The sequence below is a fragment of the Grampus griseus genome, assembly GCF_964374135.1.
Source record: "Grampus griseus genome assembly, chromosome: 6".
Classification (NCBI taxonomy): Eukaryota; Metazoa; Chordata; class Mammalia; order Artiodactyla; family Delphinidae; genus Grampus; species Grampus griseus.
In genome coordinates this window covers 5,526,789-5,549,161 of record NC_139000.1, presented here as the reverse complement: position 1 = coordinate 5,549,161, position 22,373 = coordinate 5,526,789, and the positions used below count along the sequence as shown (strand labels likewise).

Below are 22,373 nucleotides of genomic sequence, written 5' to 3'. Positions count from 1 at the left end.
GGGATGCAGGAGAGTGATCTGACCCGGATTTTCGGAGACCAATGGCAGTACAGGGGAGGCGGGAGCTTCCTTACCACTCACCTTGCGCTCGGAAAAACCACGTTTAACAGGTCGTGCGGGGCTGGGCTCCGGCGGGCAGGGAGACTAGAGCCAAAAGGTGCAGCGTCCCAGAAAGCGGCGCCGGGAGGGTCCCGGTCACCTCGCGGCGCGCACCGGACGTCACCGGGGGCGGGGCCAGAGGCGGGGCCTGGCCTCGTTGTGAGCGGCTCGTAATCCATCATGGCGGCCGCGGGGGTCGGTGACCGTCCCTGAACAGCGCTGGAGCCGGAGCCGGTTCCCGGGTCCTGCGGCTGAGGAGCCCTTCCGTTGTCCACGGCCCCTACCTGCGGGGGGAGGTCGGGTCCTGCGACGGAGCCCGGGGGATGTGACTGCCTGGCGGCGGTGGCCGAAGCAACGTCCGGGGCCGGGGGAGGGGGTGTTTCGGGCAGAGACCCCCAGGCTCGGAGCAGCTGAGGCGGCCGGGCCTCCTCTCCCCCTCTGCCCGCGACCCGCCTTCGGGGCCGCGAGAGTCCTTCGTCCCTTACAGCCCCGCCCGGGCTCTGGGACCCTCGGGGTGGTCTCTTTCCCCAGACCTGGGACACCCCGTTTCCTGAGGCGTGGAGGAGCGTCGCCCCTGGAGTAAGCCACCCGTGCCTCGCCCCGGCAGCCTCTCTCTTGCCCCCGAGCCGCTCCTTGCTCCGACTCCCGGCCCCAGGTTTGGCCTCGGAGCCCCCCATTCAAATCCTATCCCTGCTGTCAAGGGGCCTCCCCTTCCCCTCAGGTTGCTCCCGTGAGCCTCTAATGCCCTGACTTCTTCCAATGTCACCTACGGCCCCCTTAGTCTCAGCCCAGCCAAAAACTTTAATGCAAAGGAAAAGCTTGGACTGGTTTCACAGGCCTTTTAAAAAGCGGACTTAAAAGTTGCTGGCAATGCATTCCTTCTCGTCTGAGTGGAGGGCCAGCTCTCGCTGAAGTCGGGGTGACCCGTGTCCTTTTCCGGAGAGCAGGGTAGAGAAGCAGGAGCGGCAGCTAGGGCAGCAGGAAGTTTGTCGGAAGATGAAGACACCAAGATAGGGGTTGGGTGACTTCCCCAGGAAAAGTTCTGGAGGAGCGTTCAAACACGATCCACGTTTCCCTGATGTGTGGAAATCGACCTGACTTTAGCCTTACTGCCCCTTGTACAGCATACCCTGTGAATATTTCTGTTTAGGTTTTTCTGCTTGAAAGGGAAGAAACTTACTCAGCCAGTAAAAGACACTTAAAATCAAGAAACTTTGGGATCACATCGCAATTACATTACTTCGAATTGATAAACTGCGAATATAATCTGAACTCCTCTGTTTACACATGTCAACCTAAAATCTTCGCTTCCTTTCACTATGGAAGATGTCTTGTGATTGACCTCAATTACTGACTTGTGGAGATGCGGTGAATGTGAAATCCCACATATAGATCGTTTTCCTTCTAAGCTCCCTGATCATTCTGAAAGATCTTGAACCCTCTTCTGGAAAGGGGTGCCTATCGTTACTTTATGGGGCAGCAGCCTGGAAAAGTTCTTGGGGACCAGAGAAGGCCAAGTTTGCCTGCCCTGCACTTTATCAAAGGAGCAGGCAAGAAAGAATCATCGAGGCATGGGGGTCCACACTGCAATGTTTTTGTGGAACATGGTGAGTGCTTTTCAAGCTTTCTGGTCCTGTTTTCAGCTTCGGGAATGCCTAAGGAACTTTTGAACCACAGCACTTGTGTCAGTTCTCTCCAGTTTTACTTAAAACTTCTGTTTCTGTAGTTATCTCTTAGTTTCTGGTGGAACTTTCTTTGTATAAGAAAAAGTTACTTGGTGACACTGGATGGCTTTATTCAAAATCTCTTTGAGTTGCTTATTTCTTGCCTGATTCCCCTTCTAACTCACTGTTGACCTTGGGCAAGCCATTTTACTATTCCACCTTCCTGAGGAGGTTGGGTTTAAGTGGTTTCTCAGGACCCGTAGTCCACGATTCTGCTCTGATCTAACGCACGGGGTCTTCCTTCCCCTGCGGCGCGGGGATCTTTTACTGCTTTATCTACAGGGAGCTTTTCCCATGTCCTCGAAGGGGTTTGTGCTCCCCTCAAAGTTAAAAACCACAGGTCCTAGTTGACACGAATATTCTTGACCTTTTCAATCATAAGTAGAACTTGAAAATACTCACTTTGGAGCTATGTGGGGACAGTCGAGGCGGCGGAGGCAGCATTCCTTGTGAGTTGAGGATCCCCAGCTTCTAGTTATTTCACCTTACACCAGGAGTATTCCTTTGCCATGGACGGAGCCTTTTCCTCCTCCTCTCTCCCTGTTTCATATGACATTTGGGACAAGAAAGGTTGTCTTTGACATTTTTATGAACGTCACTGGCATTTGAGTGCTGACAGTACATATTATACTGGTCATGTCCAGTAATTTTGCGTGAAGTTTTAAAGCTAAGGGTCAGCTTAGACTGATGTCTGGGACAGGGGACAGCCATGCACCAATTAATTAGGGTCCTGTTTGTACTGTCACAGCCTGACATTTTTCAGACTGTGTACTTTTTATTAAAATATCAGCTGAGCCCACCCACCCTATAAGCAAACGTAGGACGTGTGCAAGTCGCATATACTTTGAAATTCCATCACAAATGCCCTTAACAGTGGGTGACTACAACGAACGAAGTTCTCTATTCAGTGAACTTGCATTTGACAGTTGAGGTTGATTTTCTTAACGGAAATCGTCATCTAAATAACCTGAGTACTTGGATTTTACCTCGCCTTGAAACATTAGTTATATTTTAGCATTGGTTTTAGACAGGCAAATATAGTAATATGTTACGGCGCTTCCCAAGTTCAGGATTTATAAAGTGAATTGTTTACATTTTTAAATAGTGATGATCATGCAGCCTTAGTGAAAATTGGTACAGAGTTTTTGGAGAGCTTTGGCCAAACTTATCAGAATTTAAAATGTACATACCAGTGACCCAGTAATCTCACTTCTAGGAAACTGTCCTGGTATAGAACACTGTAGTGCCTTACATGTGCCTTAAACCCCTCCGGGGGGTCCAGAGGTTAAAACTTTTCGTATTAACACAACACTAAGAAAGACGTTATTTGCACTCTCTGCTCTATTGGTGCAAAAGTAATGCAGGCTCCTAAGCATGAATCGAGGCTGTGGCGACTAACTATAGTAGCCGTTGTATTCTTCATGCTGTGCACTCATAGTAAAAAAAAAAAAAATTTTTTTTTTTGGTTTTCACTTAATGTTCCTGGTGAAGCAGCAAAAATGATTAATTTTACTAACTCTTGACTCTTGTGTTTATATCTTGTTCATCTTCTGTGGATGAACGGGGAAGTAATTTTGTGTGCCGGTTGTCTCTAGGAAGAGTGCTTGGGCAGTGGTTAGTTGCAAGCTGAACTTGCCGCTTTTTTCATGGACTACCATTTTTACCAACAAACTATGGTTATTCAGATTAAAAAATGTATAACAGAGTCTTTCAAGGAAGACAACTGGTAGTGTCTCTTGTCAATGATAAAATTTTTGCTTGCTTTCCAGCGAAAATTAGGATTTTGGAAAACTTGTATCTGCTACTGTGATGTAGAGATTGGTGGTAGTATTTACAAATGTGCTATTTTGATATCTTATAATGGAATGTATTATTTGGAAAATCTGCATAGTTCAGTGAACTGATATTTTCTAAATGATCAACACATGATGTTATAAAATCAGGCACAGGTACAAAAGATTCATTCAAGGTGCAAGATGGACCATTGGATTTTAATGTAACAGAATACAAAAATTAATTGATAGAGTTTTAGATTCTACTCAAAACTAATCTTTAAGAAACTACCACTTGGCGAGTTTGGTGTAGCTTCAAAGAACAATACCTACAATTATTTATAAACAGGGGAAAACAAGTTATTTTCCAGTGATAATAAACTGTTTATTTTTAGGTGAACAAATGAATAAATGACTTAACTTGTTCAGTTTAAATTTATACTGTGGTAGATATTGATGAGATAACCTATATAAACAAAAGCACTTTGGGGTCCTATATAATTTTCAAGAGAGTAAAGTGGTCACGAGATAAAAAAAGTTTTAGAACTGCTGCTACAGAAAGTCTATCAAGAAGTCATATAAGGGTGTGCGCAAAAAAAGAACAAAAAAGCCCGGAAAGTCATATAAAGATGTTTATTGCCAGCATACTGTAAAGTACCACCACTGAAAGATGTCCATGTAATGGTAAGTGGAAAAAGGCGATTTGGGGATCAGTCTGCATGGTATGGCCCTATTTTTGTAAAACAAAAATTAACTATTTATTTGTACATGCACAGAAAAAAGTGTGGAAGGATTTAGACTGACATAGTTGTTAATCTCTAGGGAATTGGGATTTAGGTGGAACAGCAGAAAACTTTCAGTTTTTACTTTGCATTTGTGATATTCCAGACCTTTTACAGCAAATTTGTTTTATTTTGTAATACCCAAATTATGAGGGTTTAAAAACCAAATCGATGGGAGCCCAACCAAATAATCACTTCTTTGTAGCACCTTTTAATGAAAGAAGTTGCCTAGATCATGTTTTACTGAAGACAAATCAATTTCTTTGGACTTCGGGTATACTTTTTCTAGGGGAACAAATGGTTCTTGATCTCTCACAGGCTGATCTTTCTAGAGTTGGTTAACATCCATATAGATTGGATTAAAAAACTTGCAGCCATAACATACAACGTTGAACCAGACATGAATCTGGAAGCCAAGAATAATGTTGCGTGGTGGTGGTGAATCTGAAAGGAGTGGGCAGATGGCAGCTTTTTGCTGGGATCTTTCAGGGTCAAAGGGCTGGTCATATGTACAGGGGAAAAAAAAGGAAACCATGATATTATTTCAGGGACCATATGTTCCTTCCAAATTTCGGTGTCTTGACTAAGAAAATTCACTTTTATGAAAGCTGGTAAAGCAGGCCTGAAAGCATTCACTAGTAAATCTGTTCACCTTAGTGTGTCCTTCTTTCTTCAGCAAATATTTATTGAGCTCACACTATGTTCCAGGTAGTGTTTTAGTCATTGGTGATATATTAGTGAATAAAAATACTTCCCTGCCCTCCTTAAACTTAAATCCTAGTGGGTGGAGACAGACCATAAATAAGCTAAATAAGTAAAATATAGAGTATATTAGGTGGTGGTAGGTGCTGAGGAGAAGAATAACATAGGAAAGGGGGCAGGGAATATTGGAGGGGGGTGATTTTCATTAGGGTGGCTAGAGAGGCCCCACTGAGAAGGTGGCGTTTGAATAAAGACCTGAGGAGGGAGGTGAGGGAGCAAGCCATGGAAATAATGGCTTTCAGGCAGAGGGGAGTCAGGGCGCACAGGGCCCTAGGCAGAGCGTGCATAGCAGGCTCACGGAGAGGCCTAGAGTAGCTGGAGCAGAGAGGGCAGAAGGAGAGGTGTAGGGGATGAGATGGGCGGTGGGGGCAGGCGGCTGCAGAAGAATGTGGCCTTGTTGTCCATCTCAAGAATTTTGACTTTTACTCGTGGTGTTGGGAGAATTTTGAGGGAGGAGTAACAGGGCCTGATTTACGCTTTAACAAAATCTCTCTGGCTGCTGCGTTCTGAAGGAAAGCAAAGGAGGAAGGAGGGATTCCACTTGGCTGTTGATGGCAGTACCCTAGAGGACAATGGTGAAGGCTTGGCGCAGGGTGTGGCGGTGGTGGAGGGGTCAGATTCTGGGAATATCTGAAGGCACGGCAGACTAGGTTTTCTCTTATGTTCGATATGAGACGTGGGGTGTGAGGGAAGTGGAGGGTTTTTGGACTGAATAACTGGAAAAATGGCGTTGCCTTTTACTGAAATGTAAACTAGAGGCGCGGGGTTTGGGGAAATGGGTTGGGGAATGAAGATCTGGAGCTGAAGTGCCTGTTACGCATCCAGGTGGATGTGACAGATACACAGTTGAGTCTACAAGTCTGAATTCAGGGAAGCAATCCAGGTTGGTGAGAGAACCTGGGAGTCACCAGGTTCTAGATGGTATTTAAAGCTAGGAGAATGGATGACGTCCCCAAGGGAAATCTCCATGTATGTGTCTTTCATATAAGTAAGGTGCTATTCAGTAGTTTATGATATTAAGACTTTACATTTTTATACAGGATTAGTTTGAATCTTTTTTTTTTTGCGGGGGGGGCGACATTCAAATTTTGCGTGGGAATGATTTTTAAATCCTATATCTCTGTGGATTTTTTTCCCCCTAAATCAGAAAGTTTCAGAGTTAAAAAAAAATTGCACACAATTTTTCCTATTTTTCTTGGTAGTGAATATTTTTAATATAAAACCATTTCAATTTTTAAAGTTTTGTAATTCTTTTCTAGTTAATGCTTTAAAAAATTGAAGCTTTTTTTTCTCTATAAATTATTTCTGGATTTTCTAATTTTAACTTAGTACATCTATGTCCTTCAAGGTATTACTTATTTAATTTGTTTATGTCAGACGTTTTGCTATGACCTTAACTGAAAAATGATTTTAAGAAATTGTTTACTCTCGATTTAAAACTACTCTTTTCAAATAAAAGTTTATTCAAGGTAATCGAATAGGAACTTGATAGATCAACACTGTAATTCTCATCACTGTTAAGTTATACTAAGCATTCAAACGCATCAGGAGGTGGGAGAACGTACAGCTATTGAGTCTTATAGGTATTAAAGTTCAATCAGATCCTTAAAAAGAGGTTGTTTGGAAAGATTATATCCCTGTATTTATTAGGTATTGGGTTGTGGTACATGAACTAAGAAAATGCAAAATTTTATGTTTGTACATTTTTTTTTAAGGCATCCTGTTATTTTCCATAGTCTAATACATTTTGTATGGCTTTCTTGTTTTTCATGAAATCTTATTGCCACTTTAAGAAATATGCTTATAATATAGAAGAATACAGAAATTTCAGTCATGGGATAAGTAATGGAGGATGATCAAAGATGGTTTAACGAAAAGAGTTTTTACCTTATTTAAATGAAACATCCTGTTAAAGAAAATAATAGAAATTGGAGAAAACAAGAAATCATATTGTATTGGTTAAGATCTGTGCTTCAGATCTCCGTGTGATAACCACTGGTGTGTTGTGAAGTGTGTTGCAAAGAGATACACTTTATGAGTGGGAGGAAAAGGATGAGCTAACATGATTGAGTTAGGAATTATACCCATAGGAGTATGTCAGGCATATTATCTGGGTCTGCGGGGTAAAAAGATTAAAATTGCTACTTAGATGATGAGTATCAGTAAAAAGAAGCACTCCCTTAAGGTCTTCTGTGTGCGTATTCTGCAGTTCCCTGACTCCTTGCCTTTTTGGTGGTTGCGCCCCTGACATCACTCTTCTGTGGGTTCAAAACCCACCTACCTTTCAAAACTCTGCTTGGGTCCCACCTCCTTCTTGAACACAAATTTTGATGTGTTGTTTTTGGAGTGTTGATTTCCCAGATATTTGGGAGAGTCTAGATATCTTACTGATTTCTAACTTAATTCCATGTGGTCAGAGAACATCCTCTGTAAAATTTCAGTTTTTTGACATTTACTGAGATTAATTTTATGGCCCAGCCTATGACCTGTCTTACTGAATGTTCCATTTGTACTTGAAACAAATATGTGTTCTGCAGTTGTTGGTTGTAATTTTCTATAAATGTGAATTAGATCAAGTTGGTTGACAGTGCTGTTTAAAATCTTCTACAGCCTTAGTTATTTTTTGTATACTTTTTTATCTGTACTTTTGCTAAGTTTCTTTTTGGTCTCTTTTGTTACTGAGCAGGGGTGTTAAAAATCACAGCTGTGATGATAGATTTTGGGTTTTCTTTGCTTTTAATTCTATCTTAAAATTTGTTTAGCTTTTAAAGTGTTTGTTAGAAAACAAAGATGGCAGGGGTGGGGGAAGGAGGGGGGCTAAGCAATTAACTAAAGAAGCTAGAAAAACAAAGTAATCCCACAGTACACAGAAGGAAGAGAATGGTAAAAATAAAAACAGAAATTAAAGGACTTCCCTGGTGGTACAGTGGTTAAGAATCTGCCTGTCAACGCAGGGGACACAGGTTCAAGCCCTGGTCTGGGAAGATCCCACATGCCATGGAGCAACTAAGCCCATGCGCCACAACTACTGAGCCCACATGCCACAGCTACTGAAGCCTGCGCACCTAGAGCCCGTGCTCCGCAACAAGAGAGGCCACCACAATGAGAAGCCCCAGCACCACAATGAAGAGTAGCCCCCACTCGCCACAACTAGAGAAAGCACGTGTGCAGCAATGAAGACCTGACACAGCCAAAAAAAAACAGAAATTAAGAAATGGAAATGATAAAAATACCAAAAGCTGACTTTGAAAGAAATTTGTAAATTAGGCGAACGTCTAGCAAGATTGATAAAGGCATACACGAGCAATATTGAGAATGAAAATATAACTATAAGTATTCTGTTAGTTTTTGTTTCATGTATTTTGAAGCTCTGTTATGTAACCAAAACTTAGTTTTCTTTTTCTGCTTTTCAGTTGGGATACTTTCTGTTGATCTGTGTTCAAGTTCACTAACTCTTCTGCAGTTTCCAGTCTTAAGTTTCTTTAAAATTTTCATTTCAGATATTGTCATTTTAAATTGTGAAATTTTCATTTGGTTCTTTTTTATAGTTTGCATTTTTCTATTGAGATTCACCATCTTTTCACTCATTAGGTCCATCTTTTCCTCCAAATCCTTGAAGGTATTTATGATAAAGATCTGTCTGTTAATTTAAATATCCGGGTCATCTTGGGGTCTATTTTTATTGATTGCTTTTTCCTTACATTATGAATCACATTTCCCTGCTTCTTTGCATGTTTAATCATTTTTTATTATATGTCAGACATGTGGATGTTACATTGTAGGGATTTTTGGATCTTGTCTTACGTTAGAGAGGTTTTCGTTTTGTTCTGACAGAAGTTAAGTTACTGACATACTCTTTTGACCCTGAAGTTTGGTTTGTGTTTTGTTAGATTGAGTCTATTTTGGACTTATCCTTAGTCCAGAAGCATGGCCCTTACTCTAGGGGGCATTCTTTTTTTTTTTTTTTTTTGGCTGCATTGGGTGTTCATTGCTGTGCGCAGGCTTCCTCTAGTTGTGGCGAGCGGGGGCTACTCTTCGTTGTGGTGCATGGGCTTCAGTAGTTGTGGCTCATGGGCTCTAGAGCGCAGGCTCAGTAGTTGTGGCGCACGGGCTTAGTTGCTCTGTGGCATGTGGGATCTTCCTGGACCAGGGATCGAACCCATGTCCCCTGCAGTGGCAGGCGGATTCTTAACCACTGCCCCACCAGGGAAGTCCTAAAATTCTTCTAAATTAAAAATTTTCTTTCAGATTTTCTTTGATACTTAGTACTTGGTTCCTTGATGGTAGAGACCAAGTTCATACATCTTCATGGGTCAAGCACTATATTTTTTACAGGCTAGATGCTCAGTAAATATGGAATTGAATCTAGTTAAGTGATTTTCTCAATGCCCCCTCTGTATCATGAACTGTGTCAGTCTGGGGTAGGACAGCAGACTACCCCAGAACAAGGGGACAAGGTAGCTAGCCAACAAAAGACTCTGTGTCTAGTTTACAATCCTGAGGACCACCATTGGCCATCTGCTTGGGAAAGTAGTTATTGCCTTTGAATCAACAGTGTGGGATAGGTCCAATAAACAGGCTGAAGTAAGGGGGTACTTGTTCAATTTGATCTTGGTGGTTAAGTGGTGGGGAGCTCCCTGCTGGAGCCAATAGTACCTTTCACCTAGGTTCTTATCTTTTTATGCCAAGGACTGCTTGTGGCCACTAACTGAATCTGGAAATACAGTATAGTACAGGAGTATTGGACTGAATTTATAGTAATACCTAAACTTAATTGGAACCTTCACTTAAATAGATTTTATTTTTTGGCATTTTCACTTTTATGAGAAAGAAAGAAAGGCAGCCATTCCAGTATTAAGAATTTGGTCAAAACAAACAACTCCTGAATTTGCCCTGGTATTGTGTAGATTCAGCATTAACTTATGTACTTTCTGCTTCTGTAGTATCATTAAGTAATTCATGGTTTTATTGGTGATTCTGTAGAATCCTGAATTACAGAGGGTGTTTCTTATGGATGTGTAAAGATCTAAATATGTTAAAAGCACTTTCATATACTTTTTTTGGGGAAATCTATAATGTGGATAGGATAGATGTTATTCCTCCTTTTCAGTAGAGAAAACTGAGGTTCAGGGTGGTGAAGTAGTGTTTTTAGGATTCTATTGCTGATTCATTATAGAGCTGGGGTTGAAATCAAGTGTTTTTTGATAGCTTGAGTATTTTTTCTGTCAAAAACATTACTTTTTTGAAGATGGACTAATGCCTTTTGAAAATCTTCACAATGTTGAAATGGGGCGGGGGGGGGTGTTTAGATTTAGAATGCATCTAATCAAGAAGTTTATTTTTTTACTGTTTTGTGGAATATGTTTTTGACACTATATTGAATATTCTTACCTTTTGGTAGTTGGGTGTTTGGGGATGGTAGTACATAACAAAATACCTTATTTAGGCATTTATAACTTACAATTTATGCTTTAATAAATTTAATTTTATTATTCATAATTTTAGAAACCTGTAAATTTTCCATGCTTTGTGACAGTTTTAAATTTTATTTTAAAATTTTTAATAATTTCAAATAGACAATACAATTTATGATTTAACTACAAAACTACATTACATATATTTAAACTATAAAACTATATTACAAACGTCTGTTCTGAGAAGCTTGCTTCTATCCCAGTCCTCTATCCTCTTTATTCTGCTACTCCCTTTGGGAAGCCAGTTGTATTAGTTTCTCTTAGCCTTCCAGTGTTTCTTTTGCAAATGTGAGCAAATATATATTTATTAAACAGACGGTAGCATGCAGTATGTACTGTTCTGCACTTTAAACTTTTTCACTTAATGTATCCTTAGGATCTCTCCATATTGGAATATAGATATCTTCATCCTTTCCATTGGCTTCTGTTGTATCCCACTGTCTTGGAAGTACCATTGGTTTTTCAACTAGTCCTCTGTTTCTGGATATTTGCGTTGTTTCCTGTCTTTAGCTATTACGGACAAAGCTGCAAGAATAACCTTATACCTGTCATTTTATCCTTGTGCAGGTATAGCTGTGGGAGAGATTCCTAAAAATGGGAGTACTGGGCTAAAGGGTAAATGCATTTGTAATTTTTATTAATAGCTAGATATTACTTAGTAGATAGTAGTAGCAGATAGATAGATATTAATATGGATACTGTGTTGATGGCTACATTCCCTTCACTAGTAATGCACAAGAGTGATTATATCCCCAGAGCCTAGCTGAGAGAGTGTTACCAAGTTTTGGGACTTTTAAGTAAGTGATAGTATTTTGGATTTACTATGGATTTAATTAGTAGCTCTCCTATGAGCAACCTTGAGCATTTTGAAGATGCTTAATGGACAGACATATTTATCTTGCTGTGAACCATCTCACCAGGTCCATTATGTGGCAAATGCTGAAGTAGGGAACTGTGCAGGGCCAGGTTGGTTGCCTGCACAGCATCCACTGTCCTCTGATCTGTCACTGCCCGTGTGTCTCACAAGAAACAGCCCCATCCCAGCCTCTGGGAGGGGGCCTGATTAGGTGGTTTTCAGCCCTAGCGGTACATTAAAATCTCCTCAGGAGCTTTAAAAAGACTTCTGTCCAGGTTCCACCCCTGGGGAGGATTTAATTGGCCCGGGGAGGTGCCCGAGCATGTTTTTTGCCTGTTTTTCTATTAACGAGAGATTTTATTCAAAAAGATTATTGCGAGGGAGGGTAAGAGACTATTGAAATAGAGAGAACGCTCTGATCGTAAGGGCTGCAAAGTGTCCCATTGTTTTTGTTTTTAACTCTCCAGGTGATTCTTACAGGCAGTCAGGATTGAGCACCCCTGGTCTAAGACAATCATAGCATTCTGAGTTGACCCAGTCTGATGGAAAGCAAGGCCTTTTCTTCCCTGGAGCTGGGGGTGGACCATCTTTGCTTCTGGTCATCAATGTAAACCTAGAGGGCAGCCAGCCTCAGGCTGGAGCCTGAAAGCCTTGGGGCGGGGTTGGTGTTGGGGGTGGAGTGGGGGGAGGGAGTGGGCACAATGTGGGGCTGCTATGCCAGCTTGCCTCTGGACTTTGAATTATGTGACGTCGTATGTTTCCTTATAGTTTAAGTCATTTTGTGTTGGGTTTACTATTACTTGCACCACTGGTGTTCTCGCTGAAAAAGCAATACATTTTAACTCGATCAATTATTTCACCTTTCCGTCTTTTGAGAGAAAAATGACAGATTCCATTGACAAATGATGTTATAATTCTTTACATGTGTTAGGCTCTTAATTTACATACTACTTTCACACTTGTTTTTATGTTTTGTAAAATTGGCAAAATCCTGTGTTATAAGGATATTCTTACTTCTCCCTACCACAGGGTACTAATTATATCCCTGAGGTGTATTGCTGGACTGCCATGTTATAGCACCACTTTGTTAAAGATAATGCGTTATTTATATTGTCTTAAAACCCAGTCCTGGGTTGGTAGTGCGGCCTGGCTGCCGCCACTTCTCGGGGACTGACTGCATCAGCCACTGCCAGCCCTCCTGTGCCCCTACAGCTTGGCTTGTCCTGCAGTTGGCATCTCCAGCTAACGTGCTGAACTCCAGGCCGCTTTGAAGAACGCAGGACTTCTGGCTTAAGGACCTTTTATGTTTGTTCCAGATTGTGCTGCGAGGAAGCCACGGGGAGAGTGGTAAGTGCTGAGTGCCCCGGGGGAAAGACTGGTCAAGGACTCAGCTCAGTTGCGGTATCTCCCTTGAAGAATGCTTCTGGCTCCTGTTTGCCTAAATGTTAAAACAGCTTCTACCTCACAACAGTGTCTGTTCTTGAGGAATGACGGTCAATTAGGAGGAAAACCAAACAAACAAAAAATCCCAATGCTAAGAACCTCATAGCCTAAGATATAGTCAGAACATTGCCTGAGGGGAAAGAAATGTCATGATAATGTTTGTCTTTCAATTGCCCTTCCTTCCGGAGGCTAACAATACTAACAGGTGACATTTGATGAGTGCGTACTATATTCAGGCACTAGTCCAATTACTTGTAATATATTAAGTTATTTAATACAACAACAATTTCATATATATATATATATATATATATTTTTTTTTTTTTTTGCCGTACGCGGGCCTCTCCCTGCTGTGGCCCCTCCCGTTGCGGAGCACAGGCTCCGGACGCGCAGGCTCAGCGGCCATGGCTCACGGGCCCAGCCGCTCCGCAGCACGTGGGATCCTCCCGGACCGGGGCACGAACCCGCGTCCCCTGCATCGGCGGGCGGACTCTCAACCACTGCGCCACCAGGGAAGCCCTCAGATATTTTTAACAGCAACGAAAAAATGGAAATTAAGAAGTGATCATTACTAGCAAGTCTGGAAGGTTTGTTTCTGTTTGAGAATCGCATTGGAGGTAGTTGCTGGGATCTGGTGGTTTGTGTGAATGAACGATAACATAAAAATGTTAAAACATGCTATTATGAGTAATAGTAACAGTTATTACTCTCCACCCCCACTATTCAAAACAAAATATATTGTTCAGTGGCTACAAGGTAAGGAAAAATTTTTACCCTCAGAGAAATGTGTTGGGTTTTTTTTGGGTGGGGGGGTGATATGTGAGCCTTTTCAGTGTAGCAGGGAAAACAGAGCTCTTGAAATACAGAAAAGTGCGTTGCCTCTGTTATGTGTTCACAGTAAGCTGCCTGCATAGCCCTGCGTTACTTCGGCTGAGCCATGACATGTGACGTTTAATTAGTAGCGCCCTCCTTGGTGTTGCTTAATTCACGAACATGCCACCATGTCATTGTCAGTTAAATGCGTAGTGTTTCCTGAAAACAATTTTTGAGGCTTTTTTTAAGTTTAATTAAGATAGGGGCGTAATAGAGAAAAGCCTTCAGGAAATATAAGAAAGATGTATTATTTTTAAAATAGATACATTGTTTTTTATTAAAAAACATGCATTTCTGTAAATTATTCAAAGAAGATTTGATTCAGAAAGTAATTCGAAGTTCAGTCAGCATGATCAGTGTTACTTTAATTCCTATTCAAATGAAAAGTAATCATTTCTTAGTAAAAGTAATACATGATCAAAGTAAGAAAAATGTAGGTGTCCTAAGAGCAGTTTTCAGGGTGCATTTGGGTTACAGTGTTTCCAGCTTATGAAGTCATAGTTATTGGATGGATTTTTATAAGTTGATCAAATCCTGGTATGACTTTCTGTGTAAGTTCACATCATTGCTTTGTAAGAATGTGTAATCATGATGTTGATAGTGAGTCAGAAGGGCCAGTAACTTACGATTCTTTAATAGAAATGAAGTGTTTGTTTAAATTGGCTTGTTGGAGAACTTATCAGTAAATTCATAATGAATCCCGTAATGAATGGTCACAAATACACAGTCCAAAGAGCCATGTCCTTGCTCTTTGGGATGTCCTTTCATTGCAGGGCTGGAAAGAACTGGAAACTGCCTCCTTTTCTGTGCTCAGGTACAAAGTTCCTAAGCTAAGGCTAAGTGGGCGGCTGCTCTGCTCTGTGTGAGTGCTAGTCATGGGTCTGCCTGTGCCCACAGATGCCGTTGCAGACCCATGAGCAGGGATGCCAGTTAACCCACTGGAGAGCATGTTTTGGCCAAGAAGTGTGGCTTACCCAGAAGAGGGCAAGACCACACCTGTCCTCAGGCATTTACAATCCAGTACAGAGAAAAACAAGAGAGAGGTAAGAAAAATGTAGTAAAAAGGAAATTGGATGAGGGCCTAAGAAAAGGGATAAAGTAGGTTGGTTAGGATTGGTGACGCCCAGCTACTTGCCACTGCATAGCACCGGGGCTCTGGGGGCTGCAGTACATCTGACCCAGACCTTCTCGAGCACGGGACTCTGTGCCCTTTTCAGACCAGTTGTCAAGAGAGAGGAACCCAGATCAGAGGGCAGACAGCAGAAGCAAGAAGAACTACAATCCTGCAGCCTGTGAAATGAAAACCACATTCACAGAAAGATAGACAAAATGAAAAGGCAAAGGACTATGTACCAGATGAAGGAACAAGATAAAACCTCAGAAAAACAATTAAATGAAGTGGAGATAGGCAACCTTCCAGAAAAAGAATTCAGAATAATGATAGTGAAGATGATCCAGGACCTTGGAAAAAGAATGGAGGCGAAGATCGAGAAGATGTAAGAAATGTTTAACAAAGACTTAGAAGAATTAAAGAACAAACAGAGATGAACAACACAATAACTGGAATGAAAAATACGCTAGAAGGAATCAATAGCAGAATAACTGAGGCAGAAGAACGGATAAGTGACCTGGAAGATAGAGTGGTGGAATTCACTGCTGCAGAACAGAATAAAGAAAAAAGAATGAAAAGAAATGAAGACAGCCTAAGAGACCTCTGGGACAACATTAAACGCACCAACGTTTGCATTATAGGGGTCCCAGAAGGAGAAGAGAGAGAGAAAGGACCCAAGAAAATATTTGAGGAGATTATAGTTGAAAACTTCCCTAACATGGGAAAGGAAATAGCCACCCAAGTCCAGGAAGCGCAGAGAGTCCCAGGCAGGATAAACCCAAGGAGAAACACGCCGAGACACATAGTAACCAAATTGACAAGAATTAAAGACAAAGAAAAATTAATAAAAGCAACAAGGGAAAAACGACAACATACGAGGGAACTCCCATAAGGTTAACAGCTGATTTCTCAGCAGAAACTCTATAAGCCAGATGGGAGTGGCTTGATGTATTTAAAGTGATGAAAGGGAAGAACCTACAACCAAGATTACTCTAACTGGCAAGGATCTCATTCAGATTCGATGGAGAAATCAAAAGCTTTACAGACAAGAGGGAGGAACTCGGCCATTTGCCCCCTAGTCTAAGTCCTCTGTTGTGGTGTGAGTCTCATTCCTAGGCCCACCAAGGTTACAGTGTCATGTGTGTTCTCTGATTGTCTTTGGTTTTGGCTGAACTCAAGGGATGGCCATTTGTGAGGAATATTGGTACATTTTACCACTTATGTGCTCCAGCTGCAGTGGATGTCATTTTGAGGATGTACGCTTGGCAGTGAGTCAGCTGGGATGCACACATGGCTTTTCAGTTATTAACCCAATACAGTGCACTCTCCTGACAGACTTCTGAGAAGTACTGGTGACTACATTTAAAAGCTTTCCTCCGCTGGCCAGAGGTTGAGCCCTATTTCAGCAAAAGCACTTCCATCTCTTCTGAAGTGCATTAGGAAAACTGGAGGCTGTCCCTGATTCACAGACAATGGGTTGCATCTAAATAACCCATCTTAGACACCAGGTGTTGTCATACATTCCTTACCTGTTGTAGCTGCCCTTTGAGTGCTTTCTCTGGGCTAGACTCTGTGCAGAGCCCTTGGCATATTATTTTTAAAAGTTACCAAACAATGCCAGAGCCCTTATGCTAAGAACAATCTAAGTTTGGGGTTTTGTAGCTTAAAACCCTCTCGTGGTTCCCACTGTGTGGAGCAACAGTCTCTATTTTTGTAAAACATCACATACCTTTATCCCTAAAAATTTTTTGAGCAAGCAAATTATAGTTACCAATTAACGTCAGAGCCCTTATGCTAATTTGCAGTCTGTTTGGCATTTTGTAGCTCAAAAACTTCTGGTGGTTCCCATTATATAGTGCAGCAGTTTCTATTGTAAAAATTTATGTACTCTTTTTTTTTTTTTTTTTTGCTCTGCCATGTGGCATGTGAGATCTTAGTTCCCCGACCAGCGATTGAACCCACGCGCCTTGCAGTAGAAGTGCAGAGTCTTAACCATTGGACCACCAGGGAAGTCCCCAAAATTATGTACTCATCTGAAAATTTTTTGAGCAAGCAAACCATATATATATATATATATATATATATATATATATATATATATTTTTTTTTTTCCCAAAGTTGTGTTTAAAGTTTTGGAGTTGAATTTTCTCACCTGTTTGCTTTTATGGAGACCAAGTGGGCAAGGAGTAAAGGTAGGGAGGTGAGAGGGTACTACCCTTCCTTGGGACCTTTAATTGTCTAGTGTGTGGGTGGTTTTTGCTGGCCTACCTAATAGAGCACTCTGCTGTTTTGATTTGCAGTTTTCGGTAGAAGGAAAAATAAAAATCAAACCTCCTCGTTTCTCCCTTCCTTCTGCCTACATACTCCGGCTTATGATAGGAAATGGAAACTCCCGGAGTGAGCGGGAAATGACTTTCACATTTAGGTTTCTCATTCTAAAGTTCTTTCCCTCAGATTTCAGCCTGAACTCTTGATAACAGACCTTAGCTCTGTTCTTTGAAGTGCATATGGAAAAATGTTTATCAGTGTTGAAATTTAGCATTTTTGATTTCATAAAACTCCCAGTTTGGCTGATTATTAAATTCCTGCTTGTTTGGTTGTGGCTAAATTCTGTTTTTAAAAGAGTAGAATGTGCTCCCAGCAAATTGAAGATCAAATTAATAAATAAAACTGGACCTGGAAAAGTAAGGCTTGACAGTGTGACAGTATATGTTAAACCAAACCTTCCCAGAAATGCAAGTACAGACTGTAGAATGTATAGTCATTTTGTCCCCTGACAGTTTCCTGCTTCTGTGTTTATCTCCTAGTCCAATGGAGACAGGGGTGATATTGAAATCATGGTTTTATCTGAATTCAAATCCCAGTTTACCACTTAACAGCAGTGTGACCGCAGGCATCAGGACTGACGTAGTAGATACTAGTTGAGCACATTGCTAGCAACTGGCAGTACAAGAAGTCGTTTTAATTCTCGGAGTCTCTGGTTCCTGATTTGCAAAATGGGAATATAGTACTTACCTTGATTGTGCTGTTGATGAGAGAATTAAATGAAATAATAAGTAAAAAATATCTAACAATGCCTGGCACTTAGCCTCTAACAAATATTAATTATTGCTGCTATTATTATTTATAATTCTAGAATAATATACCTGTCAGTAATAAGGAGCAGGCCAAAAGAGAGTACACCAGAGAAAGACTGAGAAATAAACTCTAGGGCTTCCCTGGTGGTGCTGTGGTTGAGAGTCCGCCTGCCGATGCGGGGGACACAGGTTCGTGCCCCGGTCCGGGAAGATCCCACATGCCGCGGAGCGGCTGGGCCCGTGAGCCATGGCCGCTGAGCCTGCGCTTCCGGAGCCTGTGCTCCGCAACGGGAGAGGCCAAAACAGTGAGAGGCCCGCGTACCGCAAAAAAAAAAAAAAAAAAAAAAAAAAAAAGAAAGAAACTCTAGTAGTAATAACGTGATGAGCAGTTTGCCTGAGACAAGGTTGTACAGTGTTGGTAATTATGGATTATCTATAAAACCCGTGGGTTATATCTGAACACATTGATGACACTGGAATGCAACTCCTCAAGAAAATTCTAGAGAAAACCCCTGCTTAAACTGTAAATACTTTTTTTTTTTTCAAAGTACTTCCTATAGGGTGACTGGAGGATGTGAGCTGTAGAGATCTTTCCACCCCTGCTGCATGAAGTCCGGGCTTCTCATGACTTGCCCTGAGGATTTCCATGTCGTTTGGGTCTTCAGGCAGTTCTTGCTGCGAGAGGCAGCATCCTCCGGCCAGATGGCTGCTTTTCTTTTCCTCGTGTAATTCATTGTTTCTTCAGGACAAAGTTACCTGATCCTTAAATCTACTGCTGCTTGTTCAGCACACATTCTTTCAGCTCTTTTCTCACAGTCTGCATAGGTTTTATTTATGAACCTGTGTAGACGACAGATTCGTGAAGCACAGTTTGGTGTAATATATTGTGGTTAGTTGGCTAGAGGTGAGTTCTGAGGTTTACAAGTGTGTGTGGTCACCAACCCGGCAAGCTTTTAATTTTCCTTGGTCCGAAGGATTTCTTGTGTGGAGAATAGCCTAAGAAATTTACTGGTCTACCAGAGTATTTGTGTTTTTTCTTTATGTTGTTGTGACGGCTAATTCTCCTCGTGACTTTCTGGGAATCTGTCAATTTAAAGAAATTTATAGGAATTTAAAGTAAACCTTACGCTCTGTGCCGGTCATTTGGAGATTGGTCTTCCAGGCCCTTGCTTTCAGTCTCCTCCCTTCTTATGCCATTTAGCCATGTTATTTTTTGCCAGCATCTTCACTACCCATACGATGAAGGGAACAGGTGAATTTCTTTGAGGCTCTTCCCCTGTAGGAGCATTTTTTGACTTTATAGTCCTTAAGTTTATATTTAATTGTGCAATGAAAGTGGGCTGACGCAAACGTCTTTGGAGAATTCTTCTGGCTCAGAAGTTACTTAATTCTCCTTTGTTACTGTGCTAGTGCTGATTTAAGCAGGGAAGATATAGAATAGACTATAAATAAAACTTAAAGATTTGTGTAACTACCACCCGTCACAACAGGACGCAAAATACTTCCATAACCCCAATAACCTTTCTCATGTGATCCCTTTACAGTCATTCCCTCCCCTCACCCCTGCCCCCTGGCAACCATTGATCTGTTCTTGTCACTGTATTTTGTCTTTCTGAGAATGTCATATAAATGGAACCACGAAGTGTATAACCTTTTAAGACCGGCTTCTTTCACTGAGCATAAGGCCTTTGAGATGCATCCGAGTGTCGCATATAACAATAGTTTGTCCCTTCTCATTACTGAGTAGTATTCTGTGGTATGGATGTACCACGGTTTGTTTATCCATTCACCTGTTGAAGGACATTTGGGTTGTTTCCAGTTACTGATGCTTATGAAGAGAGTTGTTATAAATCTTTGTGTACAGTTTTTATGGGAATACACACTTTCATTTCACTTAGCATCTTAGTTTCCTATGGATGCTGTAACAAATTACCACAAACTGGGTAGCTTAAAACAAGAGGAATTTCTTTTCCCACTATTCTGGAAACTAGAAGTCTGAAATTAGTATTGCTGGGCCAAAGTCATGGTGTCAGCAGGGCCTTGCTCCTTCAGAGGTTCTAGGGAAGAACCTCTTCCTTTCCTCTTCCAGCTTCTAGAGGCCACCAGCATTCCTTGACTTGTGACCCCTTCCTTGAATCCCTCCAGCCTCTCACTTCCATTGTTACATCTTCTTCTCCTGTTTTGTAGTCACATCTCCCCCAGCCTCCCTCTTGTTTTTTTTTCTGTTTTGTTGTATTCATTCGCTTGTTTTATTTTTTAGATTCCACGTATAAGTGATAACATACAGTATTTATCTTTCTCTGACATTTCACTAAGGAAAATACCCTCGAGGTCCATCCATGTCCTTGTAAATGGCAAAATTTCATTCTTTTTTATGGCTGAGTAGTATTCCATTGTATGTATATATACCACACCTTTTTTATCCATTCATCTGTTGATAGACACTTAGGTTGCTTCCATATCTTGGCTATTGTAAATAATGCTGCTATGAACATTGTGGTGCATGTATCTTTTTGAATTAGTGTTTTTGTTTTCTTTGGATGTATACCCAGGAGTGGAATTGTTAGATTATATGGTAATTCTAGTTTCAGTTTTTTGAGGAACTTTCATATTGTTTTCCATAGTGGCCAGTTTACGTTCCCACTAACAAGGTCCAAGAGTTCCCTTTTCTCTACATCTTTGCCAGTAGTTGTCGATTGTGGTCTTTTTGGTGATAGCCATTCTGACAGGTGTGAGGTGGTGTCTCATTGTGGTTTTGACTTGTATTTGCCTGCTGATTAGTGATGTTGAGCATCTTTTCATGTGTCTGTTGGCCATCTATATATCTTCTTTGGAAAAATGTCTATTCAGTTTTTCTTTCCATTTTTTAATGGGGTTGTTTTTTTGATAATGAGTTTTACTAGCTGTTTATATATTTTGGATATTAACCCCTTATTGGTCATATCATTTGCAAATATTTTCTCCCATTCTGTAGGTTGTCCTCTCATGTTGTCACTGGTTTCCTTTGCTATGCAAAAAATCTTAAGTTTAATTAGGTCCCATTTGTTTGTGTTTGTGTTTGCTTCTTTTGCCTTAGGAAACAGATCCCCAAAATATAGCTACAATTTATGTCAAAGAGTGTTCTGCCTATGTTTTCTTCCAGGAGTTTTATGGTTTCTGGTCTTACATTTAGGTCTTTAATCCATTTTGAGTTTATTTTTGTATATCGTGTGAGAAAATGTTCTAATTTTATTCTTTTATATGTAGCTGTCTAGTTTTCTGAGCACCACTTATTGAAGAGACTGTCTTTTCTCCATTGTATATACTTGCCTCCTTTGTTGTAGATTAACCATAAGTGCATGGGTTTATTTCTGGGCATAGACATTACTGGCTCTTGTGATAAGTTTATTTAGTTTTATAGGAAACTTCCAAACTATTTTGCAGAGTGGCTATCATTTTACATCCCTACCAGCACTTTTCCATGCCAGAATTCCTGGCATCCTTGCCAGCACTTGGTATTATCATTATTATTTATTTTTGCTATTCTTGTTGAGTACTCATTATGGTTTTAATTTGCATTTCCCTGCTGACTAATGATGATGAGCATCTTTCCATATGAAAACTTCAGGGGCTTCCCTGGTGGTGCAGTGGTTAAGAATCTGCTTGCCAGTGCAGGAGACACGGGTTCGAGCCCTGATCCGGGAAGATCCCACATGCCGCGGAGCAACTCAGCCCGTGTGCCACAACTGCTAAGCCTGCACTCTAGAGCCCGCAAGCCACAACTACTGAGCCTACGTGCTACAACTGCTGAAGCCCGCGTGCCTGGAGCCCATGCTCCGCAACAAGAGAAGCCACTGCAATGAGAAGCCCGCACACTGCAGAGAAGAGTAGCCCACACTCGCTGCAACTAGAGAAAGCCCGCGCACAGCAACGAACACCCACTGCAGCCAAAAATAAATAAATAAAATACATTTATTTTTTAAAAAAGAAAGAAAAGAAAAATTCATGCCTTTTAATTTTTGTCTTTTTGTTGCCTTCATAAGTATGGGGAAGAAAAGCGTGAACTGAATCATAGCTAAAGAAAGAAGAACATTATAGTCTTATAGCAGAATCTCGCCTAACAGCATTGTTATACAGTACAGTACCATAACACGTTCCAAGTCTCTTTTATTCCATTTAATCTGTCTTCTGTTAAATTTCTTTAATTTAAATTTTTAAAATAAAGTATTATCTGAGTTGTTGATATGCTTGGTTCTATTTTAAGAGGCAAGTGTTATATAGCTTTCTAATGAATAATAAAAAATCTAAATCATGCTGATTCTCTACCACATTATCTTTTTAAATGAAAAATCTCTACCAAGCCTCACCACCACCATGATCCCAAGCATGATATGGGCTTATCTTTTTGCTGCTGTCAGGCT

General features: G+C 41.0%; 2 protein-coding genes across 3 annotated transcripts in view; both read left to right on the top strand.

Annotated features, from left to right (window-relative positions):
- Positions 1-858: 858 nt before the first annotated feature.
- Positions 859-1,062, top strand: LOC309824570 (uncharacterized protein; the record flags this gene model as incomplete). The annotated part of the gene is made up of 1 exon (XM_082657522.1): positions 859-1,062. One exon carries the CDS (start codon positions 859-861, stop codon positions 955-957), a length of 99 nt encoding a protein of 32 aa, XP_082513648.1. The 3' UTR covers positions 958-1,062.
- Positions 1,063-1,302: 240 nt separating this feature from the next.
- Positions 1,303-22,373, top strand: part of ABL1 (ABL proto-oncogene 1, non-receptor tyrosine kinase) — a 134,402-nt gene continuing 113,331 nt past the window's right edge. For both annotated transcript variants that reach the window (XM_082657392.1, XM_082657391.1), the window contains exon 1: positions 1,303-1,706. In XM_082657392.1, coding sequence (XP_082513518.1) covers positions 1,571-1,706 — 136 coding nt within the window. In that variant the 5' untranslated portion in view covers positions 1,303-1,570. The remainder of the gene's footprint in view (positions 1,707-22,373) is intronic.